The sequence below is a fragment of the Pteronotus mesoamericanus genome, unplaced genomic scaffold, assembly GCF_021234165.1.
Source record: "Pteronotus mesoamericanus isolate MK-2021 breed Mesoamerican mustached bat unplaced genomic scaffold, CSHL_Meso_final contig_347, whole genome shotgun sequence".
Lineage (NCBI taxonomy): Eukaryota > Metazoa > Chordata > Mammalia > Chiroptera > Mormoopidae > Pteronotus > Pteronotus mesoamericanus.
In genome coordinates, this window is record NW_026555137.1 from 16722659 (window position 1) to 16747591 (window position 24933).

The following is a 24933-nucleotide window of genomic DNA, read 5'->3' on the forward strand; positions in this document are numbered from 1 at the left end:
AGGGAAACCTGTGACAGATGTCTTGTACCCCGGCCGGTTCCACCCTGCGACATAACCATGTCCACCCTGGACAGGATTCGAGCTGGCGTCCGGGCCACGGCACAGCCCAACAGACGGACAAACTCATGCCTGCCCGGCCTGACGTCTGACTCCACAAGCAAAATCCACTCTAGTTAATGAATTCCATGCTGATCCTTACTTTTCAAGCTAATCCAGTTATAGATCAGGAGCAAAAGATTTCATTCACATGGTGTACAAAAAAGCCTCAAAGTCAAATTAAAAAAAAAAACTTCAGAGCATATTTCTTGAGTTCTTTCAACATAAAAAGTGTGTCTCACAGTGAGGGAGATCAATCAATGACAGCCGACGCAAGACCATCAACCAAACAACAGTCAACTTGGAAGAGAAACACTCTGGATCTTGTATAAAGTCAGAAAAATTCTCTCCTTGGGAGAGAACACAGCCTATTGGTTAAGGCTCTGGGGTCAGAAAGGCTGGGTCAAACCTTCTATCCCTCTATGGCTGAAACTTCAGGCAAAGTAGCTGATGTCTCTGTGCCTCAGTTTCCTCGCCGCGACGTGGAAGCGGAACACGGCTACCTCCTAAGAGTGCTGAGAAAATGGATAATGCACGCGAAGTGCTTGAGCCTGCGGAGCCTGGAGGGTAGCAGGTACCCCATCCATGTAAATTGCCCTTCCCTGAACCCCAGAATCTGCCGAAGATTCACAGATAAGACTCAAGGGAGGAGAGAAGCGTCCAGATCGGCTGGTCCCGCAACCCCGGGGATAGGGGCCTCACTCGGAGCGCCCTCGCAGAAGGCCACCTGGGCTCTGCAGGGACGCGCTGAGTGTGCGCACAGGGGCGGCAAGGACTTGGGAGTTTCCATTTGAATTCTGGCTGCTGGAGCCCAGCCCCCTCCAGAGTGCGTCGCTTCACTGGGCAAGAAGCGGCGGCTGCCATTCACCATGGTTCTGCCCTGCTCAACACGATAGCTACTCAACCCTCTGGACCCTGTCTGTCTTTTTTCGGCAGAGCATCCGCAGGTCCCTGACAGCTCCCACATGGCACCGGGTCCTCAGCCCCAGCTCCTCGGCCCCTCCGAGGCAGGGCCATCTGCCAGCATCCTCGCTGGGAGCCCAGCAGGCTGGCGGCCCGTTCAGCACATTCAAGCAGGGGAAACCTGCCCTTTTTGACTGCACCAATTTTGTTGTTTTTTAAATTAATGGACCCTTTTCTTTTCTCCCAAAGACTCTCAGGGCTCCATGTAATCACCAGGCATTGATACAACATAAACTGAACTGTTGGCCAATTCATTCGCACTGGGTTCTCAATCCCGGTGGTACTGTGCAGATGGAACAACAGTCTCTGCAGAAACGGCCTCCTTTTGCCCCCACAGAAAGGCCCCCGGGTTTCCGAGGTGCGCAGCCGCAGTACCTCAGGTGAGGAGCTCACCGCTCCACTACACGCTCACCCCGCCGACCGCAAGTTTCACCTTCTCCGTGAGTCTCTCCTTCCGCTCTCCCACAGCTCACAAGGGAGGCAGCAGGGGGACAGGCGGGGACCCTGGCCGGTCCTCCTCAGACACCCTCTGCAAACCTGGCTGGAGTGTGCGCCAGGGTCGGGGACAGCTCCTGGCAGGCCTGCGACATGGAGCAGCAGCCCTCGAGTGCACCGTGCGCTCTAATCTGGAAATGGCAGTGGCCACGCCAAGACGAGAAGGCACCAGCTGCAGCCTCAGGCAGCCCAACGTGTCTGCGCCCAAGGAGCAAGGACACCTCGGGAGCGTCCCAGCCTCGCTCCGGGAGTGACACCCAGCCTGCGCACTCCACAGCTGCGACACCCGGCTCAAGGAGCCTGAAGGCCCGCCACCAGGTCGCTGAAGCGCACGCCCCGGTGGGGCCCGTGGGAGGGAAACGGCGCCTGTTAGCCCTGGTGATTTCCACTGCGGATTGAACACCCCATGGATCGCGCGGTTCTCCGGGAGCGGGCTCTCCTGGGTGGCTCACGGAATACTTTCCACACAGACATCCGTGCGCGCAAGGAGATAGTGCACTCCGACGTGCCCGCGCCCGAGACGGTGGCTCTGTGTCTCCCCGCTGCACCCCCCAGAGGGGCCCCGGGGAGCAGAGCCGGCGGAGCGGGAACCAGCAGCCCTTTCGCTCCCACTTCTGCTCGACGGCCTGTCAGCCTTGAGATTTGGGGTAGATGACGTAAACCCTGGGAGCTCCCGTCTCCCCATGTGTGAAGGAAGGACACCTCTCGAAGGCTATGTCGTGCCCAGTGGGTGTGCCCCAGTGTCTGGCCGGCAGCTGGTGACACTGGCTCCCCTTCCGTCCCTCCAGCCTCTGCAGCCACAGGTCACCCTTTCCGCTGGCGCCCTGCATGCCCTGTCCTGTGCACCTCAGGATCCTGCGGAGCCTGGAGGGTAGCAGGTACCCCATCCATGTAAATTACCCTTCCCTGAACCCCAGAAGTACAGAAAATCAACCTGTACTTAGGGTTTCATTTGTAGGGATCTTACCTTTCCATCTATTTTGTAAACTCTGCAATAACAGGAACCTGTCTTAGACCTCAATTCTTACCAAAAAAAGAACCCTCCCTCCCCACCCCATGAAAACAGAAGGCCCTCTGGGCTCTGAAAGGCGAAGCTGAAGAAGCTACTGGCCGAACCTCTAGCTCGGAATCCAGGGCCATCAGTGGCAGCGAGCCTGAGAAACAAACAGGCCACACAAGCCAGGTGGACACCGGGAAATCCCTCTGCAGTAGAACCAACAGGATGGAGATACACTGAGATCGATCGATCGACCTTTCTATCTATGGTGAGACGTTTATTTTGAGGAACTGGCTCACATGATTAAGGAGGCTTGGTAAATCCAGAATCTGCAGGGCTGGCCAGCAGGCCGGAGGCCCAGTGGAGAGTCACTTCCAAAGGCCGCCTGCTGGCAGGAGTCCCTCTTCCTCAGGGGACTTCAGTCTCCTGCTGCTGAGGCTTCAACTGATTGGGAGCGGCCCACCCACATTATGGCGGGTCTCTGCTTTACTCGAAGTCCACTGATTTAAACGTAAATCTCATCTGAAAAATATCTTCACAGAAACATGCAAAATAGTGGTTGAGCAAATATCTAGGCACCGTGGCCCAGCCAAACGGACCCCTGCAAGGAGCTGTCACACCCTCTGAGGCCTGAGGTTGGGGGGAGCCAGAAGGTCCAGGTCGGTGGCGAGCGAAGGCAGGCGCAGAACAGGGAGAGCTGGCCGCAGTCTCTTTATGGCTTAGCAACCAGGCTTCTCCAATGAAGAAGTCGTTTAGAAGAAGAATGGATTTGACAAACTAAAATGGAGAAGGTATTCATGTGTACACAGCCCATATGTGACGTTCACAAAGAGGGGAAGGGTAGCTCTTGCAGTCGAAGGAACCTCACTGAAGATTTTGCCCCACCCCTTCATGCTGCAGGTAAGGACAAAGGTCCAGGGCAATTTTGGGGACTGGCTAAGTTCGCACAGGAAGTGGCAAGGGTGGGGGCTGTTGCTGCCCCTCAGGACCGAGGAGTGAAGGGGCTGCCTGGGGCCACAGGACAGAGGCAGCACCACCTCGGCAAGCCTGAGCCACGTCATCCAGGAAACCGTCCCTCGCAGGCTGACGGGCTCCAGGAGGGGCAGGCGTGACAGCTCCTGCTCTGTCCTGTGTCTTGCACCCCATGTCCTTGCCCAGGCTGCTTGCGGGCTGCCTGCAAGCTGTCAAACCGGGATTAGGACCTGGAGAGCTGAGAGGGACGTGACACTGGAAAGACAATTGTCCCCAGGCCACATTCCTCCTTCTTGGTGTCTCCTGCCTCCTCAGTGGCACAGGTGTCCCTCCCTGCTCTGCTGCCCCAGTGGCACCTTCAGCTGGACCCAGGAACAAAGGGGCCAACGGAGGCGGGAGGCGCCTGCTCCAGCCCAGCCGTGGGACAGCCTGCAGCTGCTGGGTGGCCGCTCCCTCCCCAGCACTGTGCACAGGTGTTTGGAGGTTGCCCCTGGCAACAGCGGAGAGCCAGGCTGCTGCTGACTGGGGTCTGCCAGCTTCAGTTCTGGGTCCTCAATACAAACTCTCACACTGCTGCAAAGCCTCCTAGAATCCCAGAGTTTTAGAAATAAAAGGAAACTTGGCAGTGCCAACCCAATCTTTTTATTTTATAGGTAGGATTTTATAGATTTTGAAGACCCCGGGAAGAGCCCACACTGAGAGAGGGATGTGGGGCCTGGCTGGGTAGTGGACAGGCCTTCATAGTTGGTGTAGTTGAAGCTCAGGGGGCTGAGCTTCACCCCCTGCCGGTGGGCATGAGTTCTAGCTACTCGCCAAGTTCACGGCCAAGGAGATGGTGCTGGGCGCAGACAGACACACGCTCAAACACGACTCAAAAGCCACGCAGCATTGCCTGGCACAGCGCTGCGGGTGACAGGCACTCCAAGCGCTCATTCGCGGAATGCCTGTTCCTCAGGAGGGGTCATACGAAGTGAACCTGACTCCCCTGTCCCCATGCAGTGGCCCTGCAAAGGACACTACACAGGTGGCAGGGGTTACTGGAAGCTCAGAGTGAGTCAGCTCTGGGACTGGTCTGCTCCGGCAGCTGCCTGACGCCTGCCCACAGGCTGCCTCAGGTGGGGGCCCAGCTGGGGACCCCGGCCCAGCCCTAACGGAAGGCCACCAGGCCCGCAGGCAGCAAGCAGGACGGTGCCTCTGAGCGGAGATGTCTACCGAGAACACGCACACTTTGCGTGCCGTGACTCTGAGCGAACGCAGTGCGGAGCGGCTTGGCTGAGTCTTCCTAGGGATCTGGGGCTGCAGCCAGGCAAGGGCACCAAGGCCGTGGCCGATGGGGAAGGTGCGGGTAGCAGGACAGGAGAGACTAGCCCAGGCCGGAAGCCGTCCCTTCGCGCCCCCGCCGGCTGTCACCATCCCCCGCCTTCTCCTTCTGAGCCCTGTACCCCAGCTGCTCCTGGCAGCTCAGACCCTACCACGTTTCCTGGAGCAGAGCTCGGCCACTTCTTAGCAAACACGTGCCTGCGTCGACCGGGAGCGATCGGAGCAGGGGCTCAGAGGGCCACGCTCCTGGCGGGGCTGATTTTACCAGCGGGCAGGGGTGGGGGCGGGGGCGTCCTCAGGACCAGAAGGCAGGACGGGGACCTCGCAGGCGTGGGGCCTTCTGGATCCACCGCCAGGGCGCTCTCCAGAGACAAGGTGGTCGCCTCTTATGCCCCATTGTTTTGGTGAACACGGCTGACCCGGAGAGGGCCTGGGTCTTGATCAGTGTTTACTGCGGCTATTTAATCAGAGGGGCTGTACCGGGTAGGAAGAACGGGCAGGGGGCTGCCCCACTGCCCCAGGGTTCAGGGGAGCGGCGCAGCCCCAGCCTCAGCTGGGTCATCCGGGTGACGCACAACGAGTAGGGGAGCGGTTCCTGGGTCACCCAGTGGGCCCAGGGCCCCGACTCTCCCTCGGCCCTCGGCCCCCGGGGCCCCGCCCAGGGCTCACCTGGATGATGAAGCCAGTGGAAGAACACTGCCTGACCCACAGGCTGAATTTCCGCTTTTTCCTCTTTCGCAGTTCCCGCTCCGTGCACGTGGCAATGAATACGGGGTCTTCGTCAATCAGGGGTTCATGTAGCACCTGCCGGCAGAGGGAAAGCTGTGGTTCGCAGGGAAAGCGGGGTGAGCTCAGGGGCTCGTCAGACGCGGGCTCAGGCCTGTCTCTGCCTTTGACCAGCTGTGTGACCCTGGCTAAGTTACTTTACCTCTCTGATCCTGACTCTCCTCTTCTACCAAAGGGTAATATCAGTATCTGCACCAGTGTTTGGGGGAGAAGTAAGACACTGGATGTAATGAATTTAGCCCAGCCCTGACATAACAGGTACTCAGTAAACAGAAAACTCACTTGGTAGAGGGATCCCCCACAGGGATCCTGGCCTCTCGCTGGGCACAGCTGGTGGCCGACACCCACTTCTTCTCATGAAAGACCTTTCCACTCACGGATGATGGCTTCAAGTGCCAAAAAGTTCTCTCCCTCACTGACTCAAAGTTTGCTTTCGTTTAACTTAAACCTATCGTTCTGACTTCTGCCCTGTGAATTCGTTTAGGTGTTCAAGATTCAACGGGGCTCTCACGTGGGCCTACGACCTCTTTCCCTGGGTTCCTGGGATGACCCAGCTTCCCTGCTGCCACGACCCGGCCTTGGGCTCGGTGCCGGTCGCCACGTCCTTTTGACATGGGATCCTAAGGCGACTGTAAAAATCACTTTTATATTTTAGCTTCTTGATAACACAGTGATAAGAAGTTTTCAGTGACAAGACACTAAAGTAAAAAGAAATTGCATTTAAAAATTAGGCTCCATAGGGTGGCCAAAATTCTGTCTCTTCAAGCTAAGCTTCTTGGGGAGATTTTCAGGTGAATTTTAGGACCCTGCTCCACTTCCCAATCCTAACTCAAGCTTAATTATGAATCGGTGTGCACGCATGTAGTCCGCTGAAATGAAGAGTGTAGGAATCACAGGATTCCAAGAACTCAGCAAGGTGCTCTGGGTCAGGGGCCAGTTGGGGTCTGGCCCTCTCTCTCTGCCTATTGTTCATAAAGTTTTATTGGCACCTGCCACGCTCGTTCACTTATGCACTGTGGATGGGTGCTTTCGGCCTGCAATGGCAGAACTGACACATTGAAACAGACCTTATGGCTCACAGAGTCCAAAATTTTACTCTTTGGCCACTGACAGATAAAGTCACCCACCCTGGCTCTCCACCAGCACCTTTCCGACTTTGGAACAAACGAACTAGTCACCCAGGAACTTACTAAAATGCAGAGTCTGATTCAGTAAGTTTGGGGCAGGGCTCAAATGTCTGCCTTTCCAACCTGCTCGCAGGTGGTGTCAGAACTTGCTGGCCCAAGGGCAGAATGGAGGTTAATACTTACCATAGCCTTCCATTCTTTCATTAATGCTACCTGGAGCCCATGAAAAAACCATAACCGCTGGTAGCATCCATTTTTGGTTGTGTGCACTGGTCTCCTCGGCCTTTCTGTTGCTGGAAGGGGTACAGGCCCGGCCTCCCTGTCTCCCGCTCATGGGGGGCTGCCTGGTGAGGTGCCGCCCAGGCCCTCGCGCCTGCTTCCTGAACTCCCCGGCTGCGTGTGGCTCGCAAACCATCAGAGCCCCACTGGGAACCACTCTAGCAAAACAGGCAAGCGCCTGGCGCGGGGGAGCGAAGGGCAAGGGAAGACGCAGAGGTGCGCTTCGCGGCCCCTCTCGCCCTCTGGAAGCCGGCGTGCCTCCACCCCACTTGCATTGAACGTGTAATCAGTTGCAAATCACATGCCTCAGCAGCGCAGAAGGGCCAGCAAGGGTTCCTGGGCCTCGCTGCCGTCTCCCTCTTTTCTATCGGCAGTAAATGAATTCTGAGCGGGTCATCACTGAACGCAGCCCAGAGCAGTGCGCCCATCCCAGCTCCAGACTCCGCCAGGAAACCTCGTGCCCTTCCTCCTCCTCCTCCACTGCTGCCACCAGACTGCAGGCTGCCGTCAGCATTTCCATCAGCAGCTGTACTTCCCGAGCATCTCCGTGTCGGACAAGCTCATTCTGGGGTGCAGCAGTGGGCAGAGTAGGGGAGAGATGAAGCGCCCCTTTATGCATTTGCACAATGCCTCCTGAATGAAGTCTAATTAACCTGGCCCCGATTGTGAGGAAATGCGGTGCCTCCCCATTTTGCCTGTGTGTGTGTGTGTAGGCGCATGCGCGTAGGCATGCACATGCACACACAGCTGCTTGGGTTACTGATGGATTCTGGGAGCTGTTAGGTTTCTGAAGACTCTGTAAAAGTTATCACTAATCCCAAAGGGTCACATTTGCGGGAGTCGAAGGCCTCAGGGATTACAGGGCGGAGGGTGCGTGGCATCTGCGAGGTGAGTGCTGTGTGCACCGCGGTCATGTGAGTGCCGGGCAGAGGATGCAGAGCAAGTCTACCCCCCAGCTGACGAGGGATGGAGGAGAGCAGGTGAACCTGAGGCCCTCACCAGGCAGCAGGACGGCCCTGCCAGAGAGCCCCAAGGCTGCGCGCGGCGGGCGCAAACCTGCAACCAAACTCACTCCTGGGTCCCCTTCTCCTTGAAGGGAATGTTCCAGAGCCCAGCCGGGGGAAAGCTGGGGAACCTGGAAGCTTTGGGGCACCCAGCTTCTCCAGGATGAGAAAAGGACCCCTCCTCCCTGTCTTAGAGGAGAATGAAGGCAGGAACCGAGCGTGATGTGGCCTATGCCAGAGGCCCAGGGAAAAGCCCCTGGCAGCCCTGTCTGCTGACACAAGGCCGGGAGCGAAGAGGAAATCCCATCTGATTGATTACCAGCCAACAGGAGCGGCTCCAGACACCTTGACTCTCCCTCTGCCTCACGTCCCCACCTGTCGGGCGGGGTGCCCTGGGCGTTTATTTGCCCCCAGACTCACTTCTGTCCCTTCCTACCCTGTGCTGTGGCCCGGAAGCCAACCTCTTACAAACGGCGCCCGGCGTCTGCGAGGCCACATGGGAGGCAGGAGCGAAGACGGGAGAGCCACCCCGACCCTGCGCACATCCTCTGGGCCGGGCCCCAGGCTGCGGCCTCCACGGCGCCCCCCGGCCCCGCCCCCTCTCCAGGGCTCTTTCACCACCCTGGCCACACCCGGCACCCTCGCCGCCCCCCGCCCCCCATCGCCGCGTCCGGCCCCCTTCCCCCTCCTTTCTAGAGCCCTTGTTTCCTGCTGGGACCCTGACCAGCAACAGGGCACTAGGTGGAAAATGGCAGCAAGAAGAAAACAGAACCTCACAGATACAAAGGTGAAAACTGAGTACAAAGTGGGGGGAAAAAAACACAAGGAGAAAAAAAGGCCTACCCACATGGCCAGAGAGGCCTGCCCCACACAGAGCTCCGTCCCAGGCCCCTCCCCTCTCAGCCTCGGCAGCTGGAGGCAAAGCAGATGTTTGCAGCCAGAATATAGCGACCGGGGTCTCCCTGTCAACCTCCACCCCCCGCCCCCGCCACACCGCCCGTTTGAGTGTACCATGGAGGGGACACGCTGCCTCCTAAGACGCCTGCCCCCCAACAGGGCAGGACCCCCGCTCAGGGCTCAGGGCGGCTGCTGGGCCCCTCGGGGCACCCAGGCCTGGGGCTGAGAGGGGGCAAGTCCACACCTCTCAGGCTTTGGCTCGTGGGCACAGCTGGGTCCCTGAGGGCTGCCCCAGAGTGCTGGGGACACACAAGTGCAGTGGTGGCCCGGGATTTAGGTATCCGAAGGCACAGGCCACAGGCGGCCGGCACAGGCGGGCACGGCAAACACGAGCCCATGAGGGATGAGGCCTCCCTCACCCAGGAGCCGAGCGGCCTGAGCTCCAGGCTGAGACACCGCCGTCCACACGGCTGGTTGTGCGATTCTCAAGAGACGCGGAGGCGCCGCGATGCAACAGCCTACGGCCTTCTGCAGCAGCTCGTCACCAGCCCAGGGTGTCTGTCCCCAGCATGGCCGGAGTCCCGGTTTTCCCTTCATCCAGCCAACAGGTCTCTGGTTTGGTTCATTTTCCATCAAACGAATATTCAGGGAAACACACAATAACGTGCCAATCTGTACTCAGCCCTGCAGGGCCTGTGACAAGGATGAGCTTGCGACCCCAAAAGCCCCCACCTCCCGGTGGGAAAGTAAGTGACATCATTGGGAGACAGGACAAAATGACGTTCGGCTGCCCTGTAAATGAAGGGGGCGGTGGTGGGTGCAGCAGAACAGGAACCAGCGTGGGCTGGACCTTACAGTGGCCGAGACCGGACGCGTTTGTAGAGGCAGAGAGAGGAGGGAAGCTTCCCGGCAGTCAGAGCGTCGCAAACACCTGGAAAGGAGGGTGGGCCCAGCGGGTTCACAGGACAGCAGGGGAGCACGCTGAGACCATTCAAGGCTCCCGCAGACCTGGTCTGGGCGGATCGCCCCCCACACACCCCTGCGGTTCTCACCTGCCGGGGAGGTACGGAGTTAGGGGAAGGGTCTCAGAGAGATAATCAGAGAGGACTTGAGGTTTGTTAAGAAGGCCCTTAAAGAATAAGCACAGAAGAGGAGGTAGGCTGATGGTCTGTGGAATGTGCACATAAAACTGAAATAAATTTTCGTCTCCACACAGAACAGGGAATTGGGGCCCCATGTGCCAAGAACTTCCTGAAGTTTTAGCTGCAGATTTTCCAGGAATGAGCCACCTCCTCAGTGCACTAAACTTGTAGAGTGATGAAGGGGACAATTCTGAAACTGTCCCCACAGCCAAATGCACGTCACAGGTTGACACCAAGGACTCAGCTGAGAGCAAGCGGGGGCGGAAAGGGCATCTCTTTTGAATCCAGACTTGTCTGTGGTCTGGGGCTCTCACTTCACAATTTCCCTCGCGTTACAGGGGTCAGCGGGATGGGAGGAAAGCAGGGACAACCTTGAAACGACCTCAGAGTCAAGGCAGGAAGGGGAGGACGCCCGAAGTCACCCCTGCTCCCCAGCTTCCGGGCCACCGGGCCGGGCCCAGGATGCCGGAGGGGACCCCTGGAGCCCTCTCCTGGCACCAGCCTCACCTGGGTTTGGGAAGGCCTGAAGGCGGAGTCAAAGCCGCTCTGCAGGGAGTCGAGGAAGGGCTGGACCTTGTAGAGGCCGTGCGTGGTCTGGCTGGAGCGGAAGGCCACCACGTGGAAGTACTTGAGGATCTTCTCGAAGCGGGCCTGGCTCATGACGAGCGCGAGGCTCCTGTTGCTGTAGAAGCCGCCGCTCCAGATGCTGAGGACCGACTCACAGTGGGAGATGCTGGTGGAGATCATGTAGCCCAGGAACGCCTTCATCTCCGCCAGCGTCACCTCCGCCCAGGCGCCGTCGCTGCCGAAGCGCTCCTGGAACTTCTTGGCATACATGTTCGTCTGCACCACCATGTTCTTGAGGACGTTGTCGGGGACAAAGAGCTGGAAGAAGTCCATGGCGCTGGCGCTGGGGGGCATCTTTCGGGTGGGACCTAAAACAGAGACAGGCCAAGCGCTTATTGCTACAATGTCACACCCCGGCCAGGATGGGGACATGCTCCCGTGGCTGTGCCTCTGCGCACGTGCCGCCCCTCCCGACACCCTTGGTGGGGGCAGGGGACTCGGACGTCCCGCCCCAAAGCTCCCCTGCTCCCCGGGTTCCCAGTCCCCTGGGTCCTCACACCATCTGGGGCCCCTCTTTACTGTGCACACACCCCTTTCTCCCAACTCTGGCCAATGCAGAAATACCCAAGGAGCGAGGGACAGTGTGGGGGAGGGAGTTAGAGACGCCAAGCCTACGGAATTCTTAACACAGGAGCTTGGCCGTGGCCCCGCATTTGTTTTCTTGTGAGTGAAGGCGGCTCTGTAATTGAGAACCTTCCCACCACTCGAGGCCCAAAAAATGCCATCGAGGTGGGACGGCGGTTTTTATGAGGCAGTCTGTACATGCTGACTTTGAATTTATTAGTGAAGAAATCCGAAGGGGCTAGTCTAGATCATTTCACCAATGCAATCAAAGCCTCACCATTTTCAATTGATGCAGGGACGGTCTTTTGAAGTATACACAGATATACGTGTGTATACACACACGCGTAATGCTTAACATCGTTCGTGTGGATATATTCACGTTCATCTACACAGTCCTTTTTAAAAAACTAATTTGAGAGAGAGAGATGCAGGGACGGAGGAAGAAGAGAGACAACCATCATTGTTGTTCTGCCTATTCATGCATTCACTGATTCTGGCACGTGCACCAACTGGGAATTAAACCCGCAACCTTGGTGCAGTGGGACGACGCTCCAACCAGCTGAGCCACCTGGCCAGGGCCGTAAGTATAGCTTAAAGAGCTACAGCTTTCGACGCCACGGAGCGACTTTATGCTGGCTGGCAGTGTGCAGGGATCTGCGGGAGACACGCTTTGCCTCTGCTGCACCCACGCAGTGGTGCCCGCTAAACGCTGGGCGTGCTCTTCAGAATTTCGCTCCCTTTCCCACAACCTCTCTCTGCTACTGACGGAGGCAGCCTCTGAAAACCAAGCTTCCCTCACCAAAACGAAGACTGACAAACGGGGACGTAAGGCACAGCAGTCAGTAACGCTGGAATCCCTACGTCCGGTGCCCGGCGGGAACTAGACTTCCGGGGAAGCTCACAGAGGTACATAAACGTCTAACCGCTACGCTGTACACCTGAAACTAGTATAATGTTGAGTGCCAACTACGACTGAAAATTTTTTTTAGAATTTAAAAGACTGACAACGCACACAAGACACCCAGGTTTTAGATTCAGATATGGATTTGGAGAGTTGAAACCCCCCATTTGCTTCTAGCTAACCACACAGTCTTAGACAAAGTTCCTGGCCTCCCCACTGTAAACGGGCACCGTAAGACCCGCTTCGCAAGGCGGCGTGCGGGGCGGAAGGAGTGGGGGACGCGTGGGCCCACCCAGCAGAGCGCCTGTCCCCAGCAGGTACCGGAGCCTGGGAACTTTCACTGGGACATTGGAAAAGCCGACAGACGGCTGGGCTGTGGGCATCAGAATGCTCCGATTGCTCTCATTTTGCAGAAGAAGAAACTGAGGTCCAGCGAGCAACGTCACCATCCTGTTTGCTTTCATGGGTCATTTTTTTCCACTGGGGCCCCCGTGGTCTCGGAGGAGGGGGCCCCAGGTGGTAGGACAGTGAGGTCGGAGAGAGAGGGGCCCCGTGAGCAAGGACAGCCCGAAGCGCCACACCCACCCTTCCTGAAAGTCATTTTCTTTCAGCAAAGCCCTGCAGCCTCAGGTGGGCGAAGCCATCAGTTATTCCCAGGTAGCTCGCAAAGAGGAGGAAAACCAGCATTTTAATCGCTACATTGTGCTGAGTAAGCAGAATGCAATTTTCTCTTCCAAAAATTATTTTCAAAGTAATTTTGCCTCCCAGGCCATTTCAAAATGAATTCCCCCATCAAAGTCTGGCCTGGCCAACTGCTTAATGAAGCAAGCGGACGGACCTGGCTCCTGTTATCCGTTCCGTTCTGATTTATAAGCATCGACCGTGGCTGCTCGTGGAAGGGGAGGCAGGGATCGCCCGCTCCCTCAGGCCCAGGGCGGCGCTGAGCGCGGTGCGACCGTGCGCAGCTCTCCCCAAAAGATTCCCCCACCCCAAGCTAGGAAACCGACCCCCTCTTTCCAGTGGTGACCAGAAATGCAGAAGTTGTTTAGAAGCGGGGTTATAGGAGGGAAGGGCGTCTGCAAAGCCAAGCAGGGTGGGCGTGCTGAGTCTGGGGTGGGGACTGCCTGCGAATTCAGACCACTCAAAGGATGGGCGGGCCGTGGGCTGGGGGTGGGGGCACATCCCAGACCACCGGGCCCAGGCTTGGATGAGCTGGGTCCAGATCTAGTTCTGTCCTGGTTCCTCCATCCTTCCCTTTCTGAACTGGGGGCGACCACTTAAGGACGACTCTTGGCCCTTTCTCATCGTCTGATACTTCCGTTTCCGCCCTGTGCAGGTGGCTGGTTGTGTGGGCCTGGCCGGGCCATGTGGCCTCTGTGCTCCACGGTGCCCTCCCCTCCCAAACAGAAGGATCTCCACAGAGGGGGTGCATGTCGCAGGAGCTCGCACACAGGTGACATCACACTGGCGACGGCCTGTCCGGTGGCCCACTCGGGCGTCAGCTCCTGAGGGAGCCGCTCCTTCCACTCCACCCACTTTGCGACCACAGGCCTGGAGACGGGGGCCACCCATGTGTGCTGGGGACCCCCACCCCCACCCCCCTCCTGGAAGAACAGGGTGGCTTTGTGTGCTTCCCAAAGCGCATCTTTCAGAGATGGAAACATTCATTTTGAGATGAAAACGGCATTTTGAGGCTACACTGGCATGTTTTGTTCCACATCATCAGCAGTTTTGTGACATAGATGTGGACCATTTAATATTTTGAATTACAGGTTTAAAATTATGAAATAATTTATCTTCAGACTAAATTGAATAGGTATAAAAATATAACAGGAATGTCCTGCACCACCACAAAAATATTCCTCTTATCTGAAGCATCGGAAATTACATTCCATAAAAGGGCAATAAGGAAAATGGCCGAACCATTCTTCTCTGCGCCAGCTGCGGCTAGTCTTTGCCTCTCACTAAACTAATCATTTCTCTCGCATTCTTTCTTTCCTCCTTCCAGGGGCTGATCTGCAGAAAAAGCACATCTGTGTGACAAAAACCCGAGGTCCCAGTCTCAGGTGTAGAATTCAGCCCCTTAGCCAAAGCTCTGAAAGCTCTTTCCCTGTTTAGCCTCTTCCCTCCAAGCAGCGGGGCTGGCAACGCACTCGACTTGCAGCCAGCCAGGGAGCCACAGGCCTGCGTCCGGATCATGGTCCTGACACCCGCGGGGCCCTGCCCGTCACCTGTGTGGCCATCTGGGGCAGCTCACGCCACCTCACCCGGCAGCTGCGAGCGGCGTCAAGGCCGCCCTCTAGGTGGTGCACCAAAATTAGGTTCAGATCAGGCTTCGTCCTCTAAATCAGGGGTCCCAACCCCAGGCTGGTGCAGGTCAGCAGCCCGTTAGGAACGGAGCCGCACAGCAGCAGGTGAGGAGCAGGCTTTGCTGGTATCACCCTCTGAGCTCCGCCTCCTGCCCACCCCCTCCCTCGTCCCGTCGAAAAATTGTCTTCCATGAAACTGGTCCCTGATGCCAAAAAGGTTGGGGGCCGCTGCTCTAAATGGTGCCTTCCAACAGAGCCATTGCCCAGAGCTCTTAGGAAATACACAGAAACCTGGCCAGGGAGCCCCAAGCACAGCCTCAGCTCCATGATGTCGCAGCTGCAGGGCCTCCTTCTTAGGAATGCATCACGGTAACCTCTGTGTGTGTGTGTGTGCGCGCGCATGTGTGTGGTCTTCCTCCAGCTAATGCAACGCAGTTGTTGGCAATGAAGTAACTGTGGATCAGCCACCTGAGTTGATGTCGTTCATAGGAAACACAGACCATAGAGTAACTTGTTGGCTAATGAAGACATGAAATCTATAATCCTGACTAGATGTCATATGACAAAGAGCTGGTGCAGAGAAGGGATCACCTGCCCACCAGCGGGACACATCAAAACTTCTGAAGAGAGTCACCTTTAAAAACTCTTGTCCCGTCCCCTCCGCCCGGACCAGGCGCGCCCACTAAGACACTCCACCAAAACCAGATGCTCCACTCTTCCCCAGCCCGGAGCTACAGCAAACGCAGCAGGAGGGCAGAGCGTTCAGCCTGAGAGGTGGGCGTACAGCTCTAGTGCCTCCCCCTTACGCAGTTTCGCTTTCTGTGGTCTGAGAGAGTACATGGAAAATGCCGGAAATAAACAATTTATGAGCTTCAAATGGTGCGGTTCTGAGTGCCGTGGTGGCGTCTCCCGCCGTCCCGCCGCGTCCCGCCCAGGATGTGAGCGCCCCCTTTGTCCGTCGCGTCCGCAGTGCAGACGCTCCCCGTCCGATCACCACTCGGCGGCCACCTCGGTTTCAGGTGGACGGCGGCATCGTTCTGCTTGCATTCAAGTCACTGTTCCTCTGCTTCACCATGGCCCCAACGTGTAACACCAAAGAGAAGCCATCAAGAATAGGGGGAAAAAACCAGTACACACAGGATGCAGTGCCACCCGTGGTTTCAGGCACCCACTAGGGGTCTCAGGACGTATCCCCAGCGGATACAGGGCGGCGGGGGCGGGGGGGGAACAGACGGACGAGGGTTCCTGCAGCTGGGTTGGGGGTGGGCGAGAGCTGGTTCCATTCCTGGTCCCTTTATTGTCTAACGGAACCTCTGCAAAGCTGCGGTTTTTCTGGATCTCAGCTTTTCCCTGGTAACTTGCCTCATCTCCCTTCCAAGACTAATGCAGCCATTAGACAATGGTGTAAGCATTTTCAGAATGTAAATAATTATAGGACACTCAGAATCTCATGTTATGATTCTGAAATAGTTGCTGTCCAGCCAAGTTGAGGACCTGGACGGGTTCCGGCTCCATGAGTCATGCAGTGGTGACCTGGGGCAAGGCGCTAAACCTCTGTCTTACGTAGCCCATGCGCCCTGCCGTAACGGAACACCGCAGGCTGGCGGCTTAGACGGCAGACGTTCATTTCTCACAGTGCCGGGGCCCGGAGGTCCCGGATGAACGTACAGGCAGAAGTGGTGGGGGTGAGGGCTGCTTCCTCGCTCATAGATGGCCGTCTTCTCACTGTGTTCCCACATTGCAGGGGTCGGGGGGACTCTGGGGTCTTCTTTATAAGACACCAACCCAGTCACAAGGGTGCCACCCTCCTGACCTAAGAACCCCCCAAAGGTCCCACCTGCGAACTCTGTCTCTTGGGGCTTAGGTTTCAGTATATGATTTGGGGCGAGGGGGATAAAAACGTTCGGTCTATAGCACCCTTTGAATCGCAGCGTCCATGTTGGTCAAGGAGGATAATAGTATGGAACTTACAGAGTTGGGGTGAAGACCAAGTGGGCCGATTCCCAGAGACTGAGCTCGGGTGGGGGCCCCAATGATGATCTAATCACATGCGCCACAGCGTCCGTTAATCCCTCCGCCCAGGCTCTGTCCCTCTTCCCGGAGCTGGCTTACCAGATGGCTGTTACGAAACAGCAGCCCTCGCGGCCGCCGTTCATGCTTCCTTCCGACACCGTGCCTGTTTTTCACACGAAGCTGTGTTGCTCCAGCCTCCGCATGGGCAGGGGAAGGACAGCAGACCTGTTTCCCGACTTTGCTGGAACACGATGGGGAAGGGGAGCGTGGCGAGGAGCCCTGGGCCGCTGTCCGAGGCCCGCCCCCCCCAGCAGGAGCACTGCGGGCGCAATGACCAGTGTGCCTGGGCCACCGGGGGAATTTGCTTATTTCTTCTATGATGTCACTGCTCAGCCACACCCACTGTAGTTCTCCCCCGATCACACCAGGTCCAAGCCCGACTTCCTGGGATGCTGTTTCTCCCTCCAGCTCCTTGGGATGTCCCCAACTTGCTGCCAGCCCTGGCGAGTCCCCAGGGACACCCTAGTGCTTCCTCCCAGAAAGGCAACAGAGAAAGGGACTGCTGCTGGGGAATCTGAGCAATAAAGAGGGTGTGTGGTCACCCTAGGCCTCCGGAAGTGTGTTCCAAGGATGTGCTTGACAGAAAAGAAAACTGACGTGCCCAGGGGTGAAAGGTCTTCTCTGCACCCAGCGTGACCACGAGCATTTACGTAACTAGATCTCACTCTCGCCATGGCCGGCGGAAGAGGTACCGGGATGCTCACTTTGCAGCCGTGGACGCGCAGGCTCGTGGAGAACGAGCCCCAGGCCACAGAACTGGTCCAAGAAGCCGGACAGCGTCTGCCCTCAGCCAGGCGGCACCCACACCTGGGCGCCAAGACCCCCCGGACACCCGGACCACTTGGCCACACGGCCGCTTCTGACCCTCCTGAGACGGAGCTCTGACCCCGAGGGCGGTGTGAGCAGGAGCTGGGGGGTAGGGGCACAGGAAGGGGAAAAGGCTTTGGGGAGACAGGAAAAAACTGAAAGCTAACTATTTAAATATACGTGGGCTTGAGAATTGTTTTCGTCTTGACTAAATACTTAGGAAACATGTGCCGAGGCAGAAGGACCCAGCTCAGAGAGCTGGTGAGGACGGCGGGGCCCGGCGGAGCAGGCCCAAGGCTCCCGGCTCCCGAAGGGCGCACGAGCAGTCTTGGGTCACTTCTGAGGGGGTCTGTGGGGACTCTGCCATTTCTGGGGTTCCCTGAGGACAGGTTACCAGAGGGTGCAGGAAGGCCTGCAAGGGCTGCGATTTTGTTTCTTTTGCTCATTGTTCTATCTTCACTGCCTAGAATAGAGCCTCATTTGTAGGAGCTGTTCAACAGAACTTGTCGATTGAGTGAATGAGAGAAGAAAGAAAAGAAGAGAAAAGAAAGAGAGAGAAAAAAGGAAAGAGAAAAGAAGGAAGGGAGGGAGGAAAGGAAGGAAGGAAGGAAAGGAAATGACTTGCAGATTTGAGGGTAATGGCGGTATCCCACCAGCTCACAAAGAGGGCCAAAAGCACTGAGGTGCTCAAAGGAAAATGGTGAGACGGAGAGGAGAAGACAGACGACAGGTCGGCTGTGCCTGGGCTGGGTCTGGAGCTCGGCCCCCCTGTCCCCGGGCCCGGGTCCAGGCAGGACCGCGCCAGTGCAGTGCATGCACACGTGTGCCTGAGGCGGCGAGGCTTGGTGGGGACCCTCTGCCCAGGCCTCCCACTCCCCACGAGGCTGGATTTAGGCCTCTGCACTCATCCACGAACAAGAGCAAATGCACAGCTGTATAGGCACAGGCCCGGCTGGGCATGGGAGCTATGCCGTTTTTGCAATCCTGTCTTAGCATACAAGGCATGCTGGGAGCCCAGGGACGCAAACTAACAAAAGCCTCCTGACCTGTGAGCTGCCTTGGCCACTGGCCTGAGAGAATGAGAGCCCAAGGAGAAGCCAGAGGGCCATTTGCGGCCCCAAAGGGAAAGGGTCTGGTTCTTTCCGACCCCCAGAGAAGGCAAAGGTCACACCGCCACACGGGCCGCGGTGGTGGCCAGCAGCGGGCAGGCTTGGCCCTCTGCCCAGGCTGCGGCCCTACCCGAGAAGTAGACGCAGGTCCACATGACCTCATTAGGCCCAGGATGAAAACGACGTCAAAGGAGACTGTGACATTGTCCTCTGTTGCCCCCACAGTCCCGGCGTGGCTGCTGGCTCTGTCTCATCCATGTGTGTGTGTTGCGGGGAAGGGGGCTAACGGTCCCTGACTCCCTCCCTGGATGGACCTGTTGGGACATCGCAGTGGCCCTCCCCAGCTGATGTCTCAGGCAGACACCCCACCCCTACACACACACACTCGCCTGGCTGAGAATCCCTGGTGCCGTCCACCACACCCTTCGGCAGGCCTGCCAGCCACCTGCTGAAGTGACACAGCCCGGGCCGTGACCCCCACGCCGCGCTCCTCCCCGCCCCCCACCAGGCCCTCCGTGTGTGCTCTGAGTGTCTGGGCACTGGGGGCGGGGCGTGCACTGCAGCGTCCGGGGCAGGAGCGAGTAGGACAAGCACCGAAGTGGGGGGTCTGGTGGGGTCCTTGTCCCCCTTCTCTCTCTCTCTGTGATGCCCGTGGCAGCCCGCAGGCAGGCAGACAGAAGACACCCGGCCCTGTCTCGGCTCAGCTAGTTCAGGAGAACCGACGGCAGCTGGAGACGCTCATGCCCGGAGACCAATGCCATCCTGCTCGCCCCCCGTGTGCCCTCCCACAGGCGACGGGAGAGGGAGGGCCGGGGAAGGACAGAAGATGGGGGAGCTGGGGTAGAGGATCAGAGGCCAGCGTGACAAGGAGAGAGGACAAAGCACCACGGCCCCTGCTTGCCCACAGAAAAACAAATGGGAGGCTTCCTCATCTTAAAATGGAAGGGGAGGTGACGTCAGCCAGGAGCCTCTGCAGAGGCAGTGGGCAAAGTTGGGACGGAGCTGCAGGGGGGGCGGGAGGCGCCCTCGCGAGTCACGCTGGTGGCAAGAGCCCTGCCGGCGCCTGCATTTAGGGCACCGCGGGCAGAGACCCTGTCTCATTGTCACTCTGTGGCCTCCAGGACAAATGGCATCATCAGCTTTTTTTTCCAAAGAGGAAACGAGGACCAGAGAAGGTTCCAGTTGGTGACCGGGGGCGGCTCCGGCCTCTGCGCTCCTGCCGCCTGTTTTTCTGGGTGGCCTTTCCTTTCTCAGGGTCACGCGGCCAGAGCCCAGCTGTACAAGGCGCTGCCGAGGGGAGTGTTTCATCTACCAGTAAACAGAAATGAATCATGTTTCCTGATTTTATTCACATGCACATAGGTAGCACTCATGTTTTTACATGTACACATGTGTACTGTGCGCTTTATAAATGACAACTCAATTCACTTGTTTGATGAACACTCAGATCTGTTCTATTATTTGCCCCACTGATCCAGTGAGGAAACTGAGTCACAGAGAGGTAATGGGACTTGACTGACATCACACAGCTAGTAAGGGGTGGAACCAGAATTCACCCCCAGGGGCCCAGTGCAAGTCCCGGCCGCCCCCCACTCCCACCACACTGGTGCCTCCTATTGGAAGATCCTCCCAGTTCAAATGCTGTGGGCAGGGTGGCCTCGCAGCTCCAGCACACGCGGCGCACACTGACGGAGGCCCTGCCGGAACGCGTCAGAGCGAGCCAGGAGCCCTGGGCGCACGGACGCCTCACAAAGCTGCCCCTCTGTGCGCTGGGCCCCTGCATCAGCCAGAAGGTAAGCCCCCTGGCGCGGGGGCTTCTTCCATTTATGTTACACAGAGCAGGTGCCCATCCATGCCGGCTGGCGGAGGAGCATCTCCCGGGGTGTCCCTGGGAGCCTCCTGAGTCGGATGGGGCGGCGCTCACAGGGCCTGTCCGGGTCAGAGCCCCCGCTCACTCTGAAGGGGAGGCTGGGTTTCAGCTGCCCAGCCCTCCAATCACCGGCCCGGCGGCTGTCTGCCCCAGCACCCGCTGCCGCTGCGGTCCGCACGCCTCTCACCTGCAGTTCGTGGTGACACAAAGGCCATTCTAATGGCCCACCTCGTGGCAAAGCTACTTTTTGCTAAGTTCGACGAGTTTTGCAGCTGCAGGGTGGGTTTCTCACAAAGATGCTGGAATCCCAGGACGAGACCCCCCCACGGGCGAGACCAGCTCCAGGAGCCGCAGGCAGGCCCTGGAGTCCGTCCCGGGAGCCAGCTTCCGGCCAGTGGAGACAACCAACTGGGACCTGGACTCTTAACTAATCAGGAATGTGTGAGCAACACCTACTCTCAAAGAACTGAAGACACGAAGGTGACCGCCACCTTGTCCCTGGCCATAGCTTCAAAGAACCGAGCAGAGAACCAGAGCGAGTTGTTCGGTGTCCAGTGGGTCTGTTCAAGCTGAACAAGTCAGATTGTTCTTTCTGTAATTCCTTTGTAATTTGCTAGCAAGTGCAAAGCAGCGTCTTCCCCACCTTCGTCTTGGCTAAGCGCTCCCTTACCTGATAAGGAGCTTGCTCCTGTGTCCCCACGCAATGCTGAGGACACAGAACGCACCTCTTCGACCAAAGCCCTTCCAATCGGTGGATGCCGAAGGAAAGGCTATTATGCTTCCATAGAAACCCTAATTGTTTCACATCTTCTCTGCTGTAGCCTCCGCCGGCTAAACGGTGACAGAAATGGGGTTACTCTCCGCTCACCCCCACTGTAGCTGGGGGACTCCTTTGCTGGATGAGAGCTTATCACCTGACATGGTACACACGCCCCTTCCAGAGCTCCGTGGTCAATCACGGGGCCGGGCAAGGATGTTTCAGGGCCCTGGAGCAGGTGGCCCTGGTCCTCCTGCTGGCCCAGCCTTTCTCTGCGGTCCATCCGCCATCTGCCGGCTGTTACTCAAACTCTGCCGCAGAGGCAGGATCTGGATGGAGAACGGAAGTACCAGGAGCTGCCGCCTCCAGCAGGACCCTTCCCAGGGGAGTTTTCACTTCAACGATGGCTTTAATGAACATCAAAGGCTTCAGCTTCCGAAATGACTCCAGCGGCAGAGTGGGGACAGAGGGGCCGCCAGGCATGGACGATGACCGTGAGCGGGGCTGAGATTTGTAGGTTTGGGTCTTGTCCAGATGCCTACAGAAATATCACTCAGAGTGTTTCCAAAACCCAATCTGCGCCGGTGCCGCCTCACGCCCAGCCCATACACAGCGCGCTCACTTTTCCAAGAATGAATAACACAGGACCTAGAACACCACTGCGGAGTGGGTGCCAATTGCTGATCCAGAGATGGTAAACAGGCTCTGGCTCTTGCATCAATTCCAGTAGGTAGTGGCTGTCAGTACACAGGCTGAGGAGGAGTCTGAAGCGCGGCCTGAGGCCAGGAGGAGGCGGGGCTGTGCCTGCCGAGCAGGGCTCGCTGTGAGCGTGCAAGATGCCATGTATTTTCCATGCTGGGCGGGGAAGGGAAAGCAGGAATATACCATTTCTCCCCAAACTACGTGTCCTTACAAAGTGGTTGTAGGCCCTGGCCAGGCGGCTCAGCTGGTTGGAGTGTCATCTGTACACCAGAAGGCTGCGGGTTCAATTCCCAGTCAGGGTACAATCCCTGGTCAGAGAGCATACGGGAGGCAACCAATTGATGTTTCTCTCTCACATTGATGTTTCTCTTTCTCTCTCTTTCTCCCCCTTCTTCTCTCTCTAAAATCAATAAATATATCCTCAAGGGGGTGAGGATTAAAAAAAAAGTGTTTGTAGGCTCTAAAGTTATTCTAAGGAAATACTCAGAGATGCATGTGTTTTGTAATAGAAAAACAGTGCAAATAAATTAAATGTCCCCAAATAGGAAACGTCCATGACATGGAACTCCCCATACACTAAAAAGGAATGTTCTTGAGGAATATTTAAGAGTGTAAGAAAACTGTCATAAGAACATTTTTAAAGATTACAAAAGCAATATGAATAGTATGATCCAAACATAACTTAATATTTTCAAAGTGAGCCTGTGAACTCAAAATGACTGAGAAAACAGAAGGCAAAGGTTTAGCAATGATTATCTTTAAGTGGTAGGATTGTAAGTGATTTCCACCATTTTCTTTATACTTTTCTGAATATGATTTCTGGACATAATGGATATAATTAAATATATAGGCCTTAGAAGCGGGAAAAGGACAGCAAATGGTGTTTTAAAGAACGGGAAACTTGAGCTCCTGATGTTCTCCTAACCTCCTGGAAGGTCAAGCGCCACTTACATTTGCAAAACCCTGAGTGGGGTGAGAGCCCGGTGCGCTGAGGCTCCCCTCTCCAGCCTTGGTGGTCTGCGCACCGTGGCCCGTCTGCCTCGGCACCCACCGCTCCCCCGAAGCAGGAACCACAGGGCCCACGGAGGGGCGCAGGGCAGGAGCGCACCTGCGTCTAGAGCCTCCTCCTGGGGCCTGCAGCCCGGCCGCTGCCCCGGGAGCTGCCCGCCCCTCCCCCCCAGGGGGCAAGGGGGGGGCTGGCCGCCCCGCCGTGGGGGGTACTGAGGAGCAGCAACCTGGAGAAGTTTCCAAAGGCTGCAAGCCTTGCTTTCTTCTTCAGGACTTGCCCCTCCCCCGACCCACGTTTCTGAGGAGGAGCAAGAACAGAGGAGCCCGAACACCCAAACTTAGGACACTGAGAGCAGCCCAGACCTCAGAGGATGAATTTTTAATGCAACTGGAGAAAAATAAGAGTCCCATAAATGTTAATATGGTAATCAAATACGTATTTGTACTTTCCATGGGTTATAAATATTTCTCTTTGTAACCCTGGGTATTGTTTGTCAAGACTTGGGGAAGGAAAAGCAGATGAGCAGATGCTGCCGAAATGCAAGCAAGTGCCCGACGGGAGGGGCGCGTGCACTCATGAGTCTGGGGGGTACAGCTAAATGTCAAGGATGCGGGGAGCCCCCCTTCTGATTAGGGGTGAGCTGGTCCTAAACCCAGAAATCAGGCTAGCGGCTTGAAGTGTCCACACTGGACACCTTGGTGCACCAAGGAAAGTAACTGTGCATTTTCCCAGTTTCCTACACGTAGAAAATAGACGGCAGGCCGGACTGAGTCTTCAAAGGCACAGCCCATCCGAGCTTGCCCTTCCTGTCTCTCTCTCTTCTTTAATACATGGAAGAGCCTAAGAATGAAACAGCAAAACATCCAGGAGGGCGTGGGCAGACAGCAAGGAACTTCCCTCTTCCCTCTCCCAGGAGCTGTCGTGGGCACTTCTGCATGAGATTAAAAAAATATGTATCTTCCCACGACAGCTAGTGGGTGAAAGCTGATTCTGGCACCACTTGGCTTGGGTGGGGATCTGCCCCTTGTTAGCTATGGGACCCTCGGCCACAGGCTTCCTCACCGTGCCTCAGGCCACCTGCCCCTCGGAGCTGCCATGAGGACCACATGAGCCAGGACTATCAGGATGCACCAGAACCATGGGCTCGCCCTACTGTGGTTGCTGCTACCATTGTTCTCATTGCCATCCTACGGCCTCTTTTTCTGACGCGGCATCAACAGAGAGCAGAGCGTGGGCAGAACGCCACGGACAGCCAAGCTGGAACGCGCAGACTCCCTGCCTTCTCTGTAGGCACAGCTCCAAAGGAGCGCTTCGGCGAGGAGAGCCTCTGGGATCCGACTGGCACACTTCACTCAGCAGGGACTGCCCACCCTCCGGGGGCGCCCCCTACCCGCCTCCGGCCACACCTGGTGCGCGTCCGGACGCAGCCTGCCTCCCCGGCTCAAGGGCTGTCTAGGAGTCTCACACTGTGAGGTCCGCGATGACCACCTTCACCTGCAGCCCCATTTGCAAGTGGCACACCAAGGCCCCGATCCCTGCGGTCCCCTCGGGTGGCCTTTGCCCTCTGCAGAGCTGCGCCTGGGGCTGCCACTTCCATCATTTAATAGTCTGTTCATGTTACCCTTGCGCGGAACGCTGATTTAAACCCCAGGGTCACTTTAAACCTGCACTGCAGAGCCAGGGTCTGGTACTATGCCTGCTGGCCAGGTGGGCACCGGAGGTGGGTGCTCAGCTCCAGGGGCAGGGCAGAGAGGAGGGGGCGCCACGTGGAGAGGATGGGCTCCAGCCCGCTCCACCATGGGCAGGTGGGCACACTGCAGAATGAAGTGGCTGGACACAGACCGTCCAAGGCTCTTTCTGGCTCTTTAGAAAACACAGTGGCTGCCTACAGCCGAGAAGCAGGTCCAGGGTTCACTGCCCTCCTCCTGTAAGAAGGGGACAACCTCTCCCGCTCACCAGACATTCGCAGGCACCTGGCACAGAGCAGGTGCTTGGTAAACTGCAGCTACGCTACAACCAGCCTGCAGGGGAGGCCTGGCTCCTGGAGGAGGGGTCGTGCGCGAGCAGCGAGGCGAAGAGCTGCCCCGCCCTGCTGTGCGGTCAGGCCCGCGGGCCAGGCGGCGGCCC

At 57.3% G+C, this 24933-nt stretch overlaps 1 protein-coding gene across 1 annotated transcript in view; it reads right to left on the minus strand.

The window, feature by feature from the left end:
* Positions 1–24933, minus strand: part of PGBD5 (piggyBac transposable element derived 5) — a 70802-nt gene that overhangs the window by 13019 nt on the left and 32850 nt on the right. Inside the window, exons 2-3 of the mRNA XM_054576475.1 lie at positions 10586–11013; positions 5513–5647 (exon numbers count right to left, since the gene is read on the minus strand). Of these exons, the coding sequence (XP_054432450.1) occupies positions 5513–5647; positions 10586–11013 (563 nt within the window). The remainder of the gene's footprint in view (positions 1–5512; positions 5648–10585; positions 11014–24933) is intronic.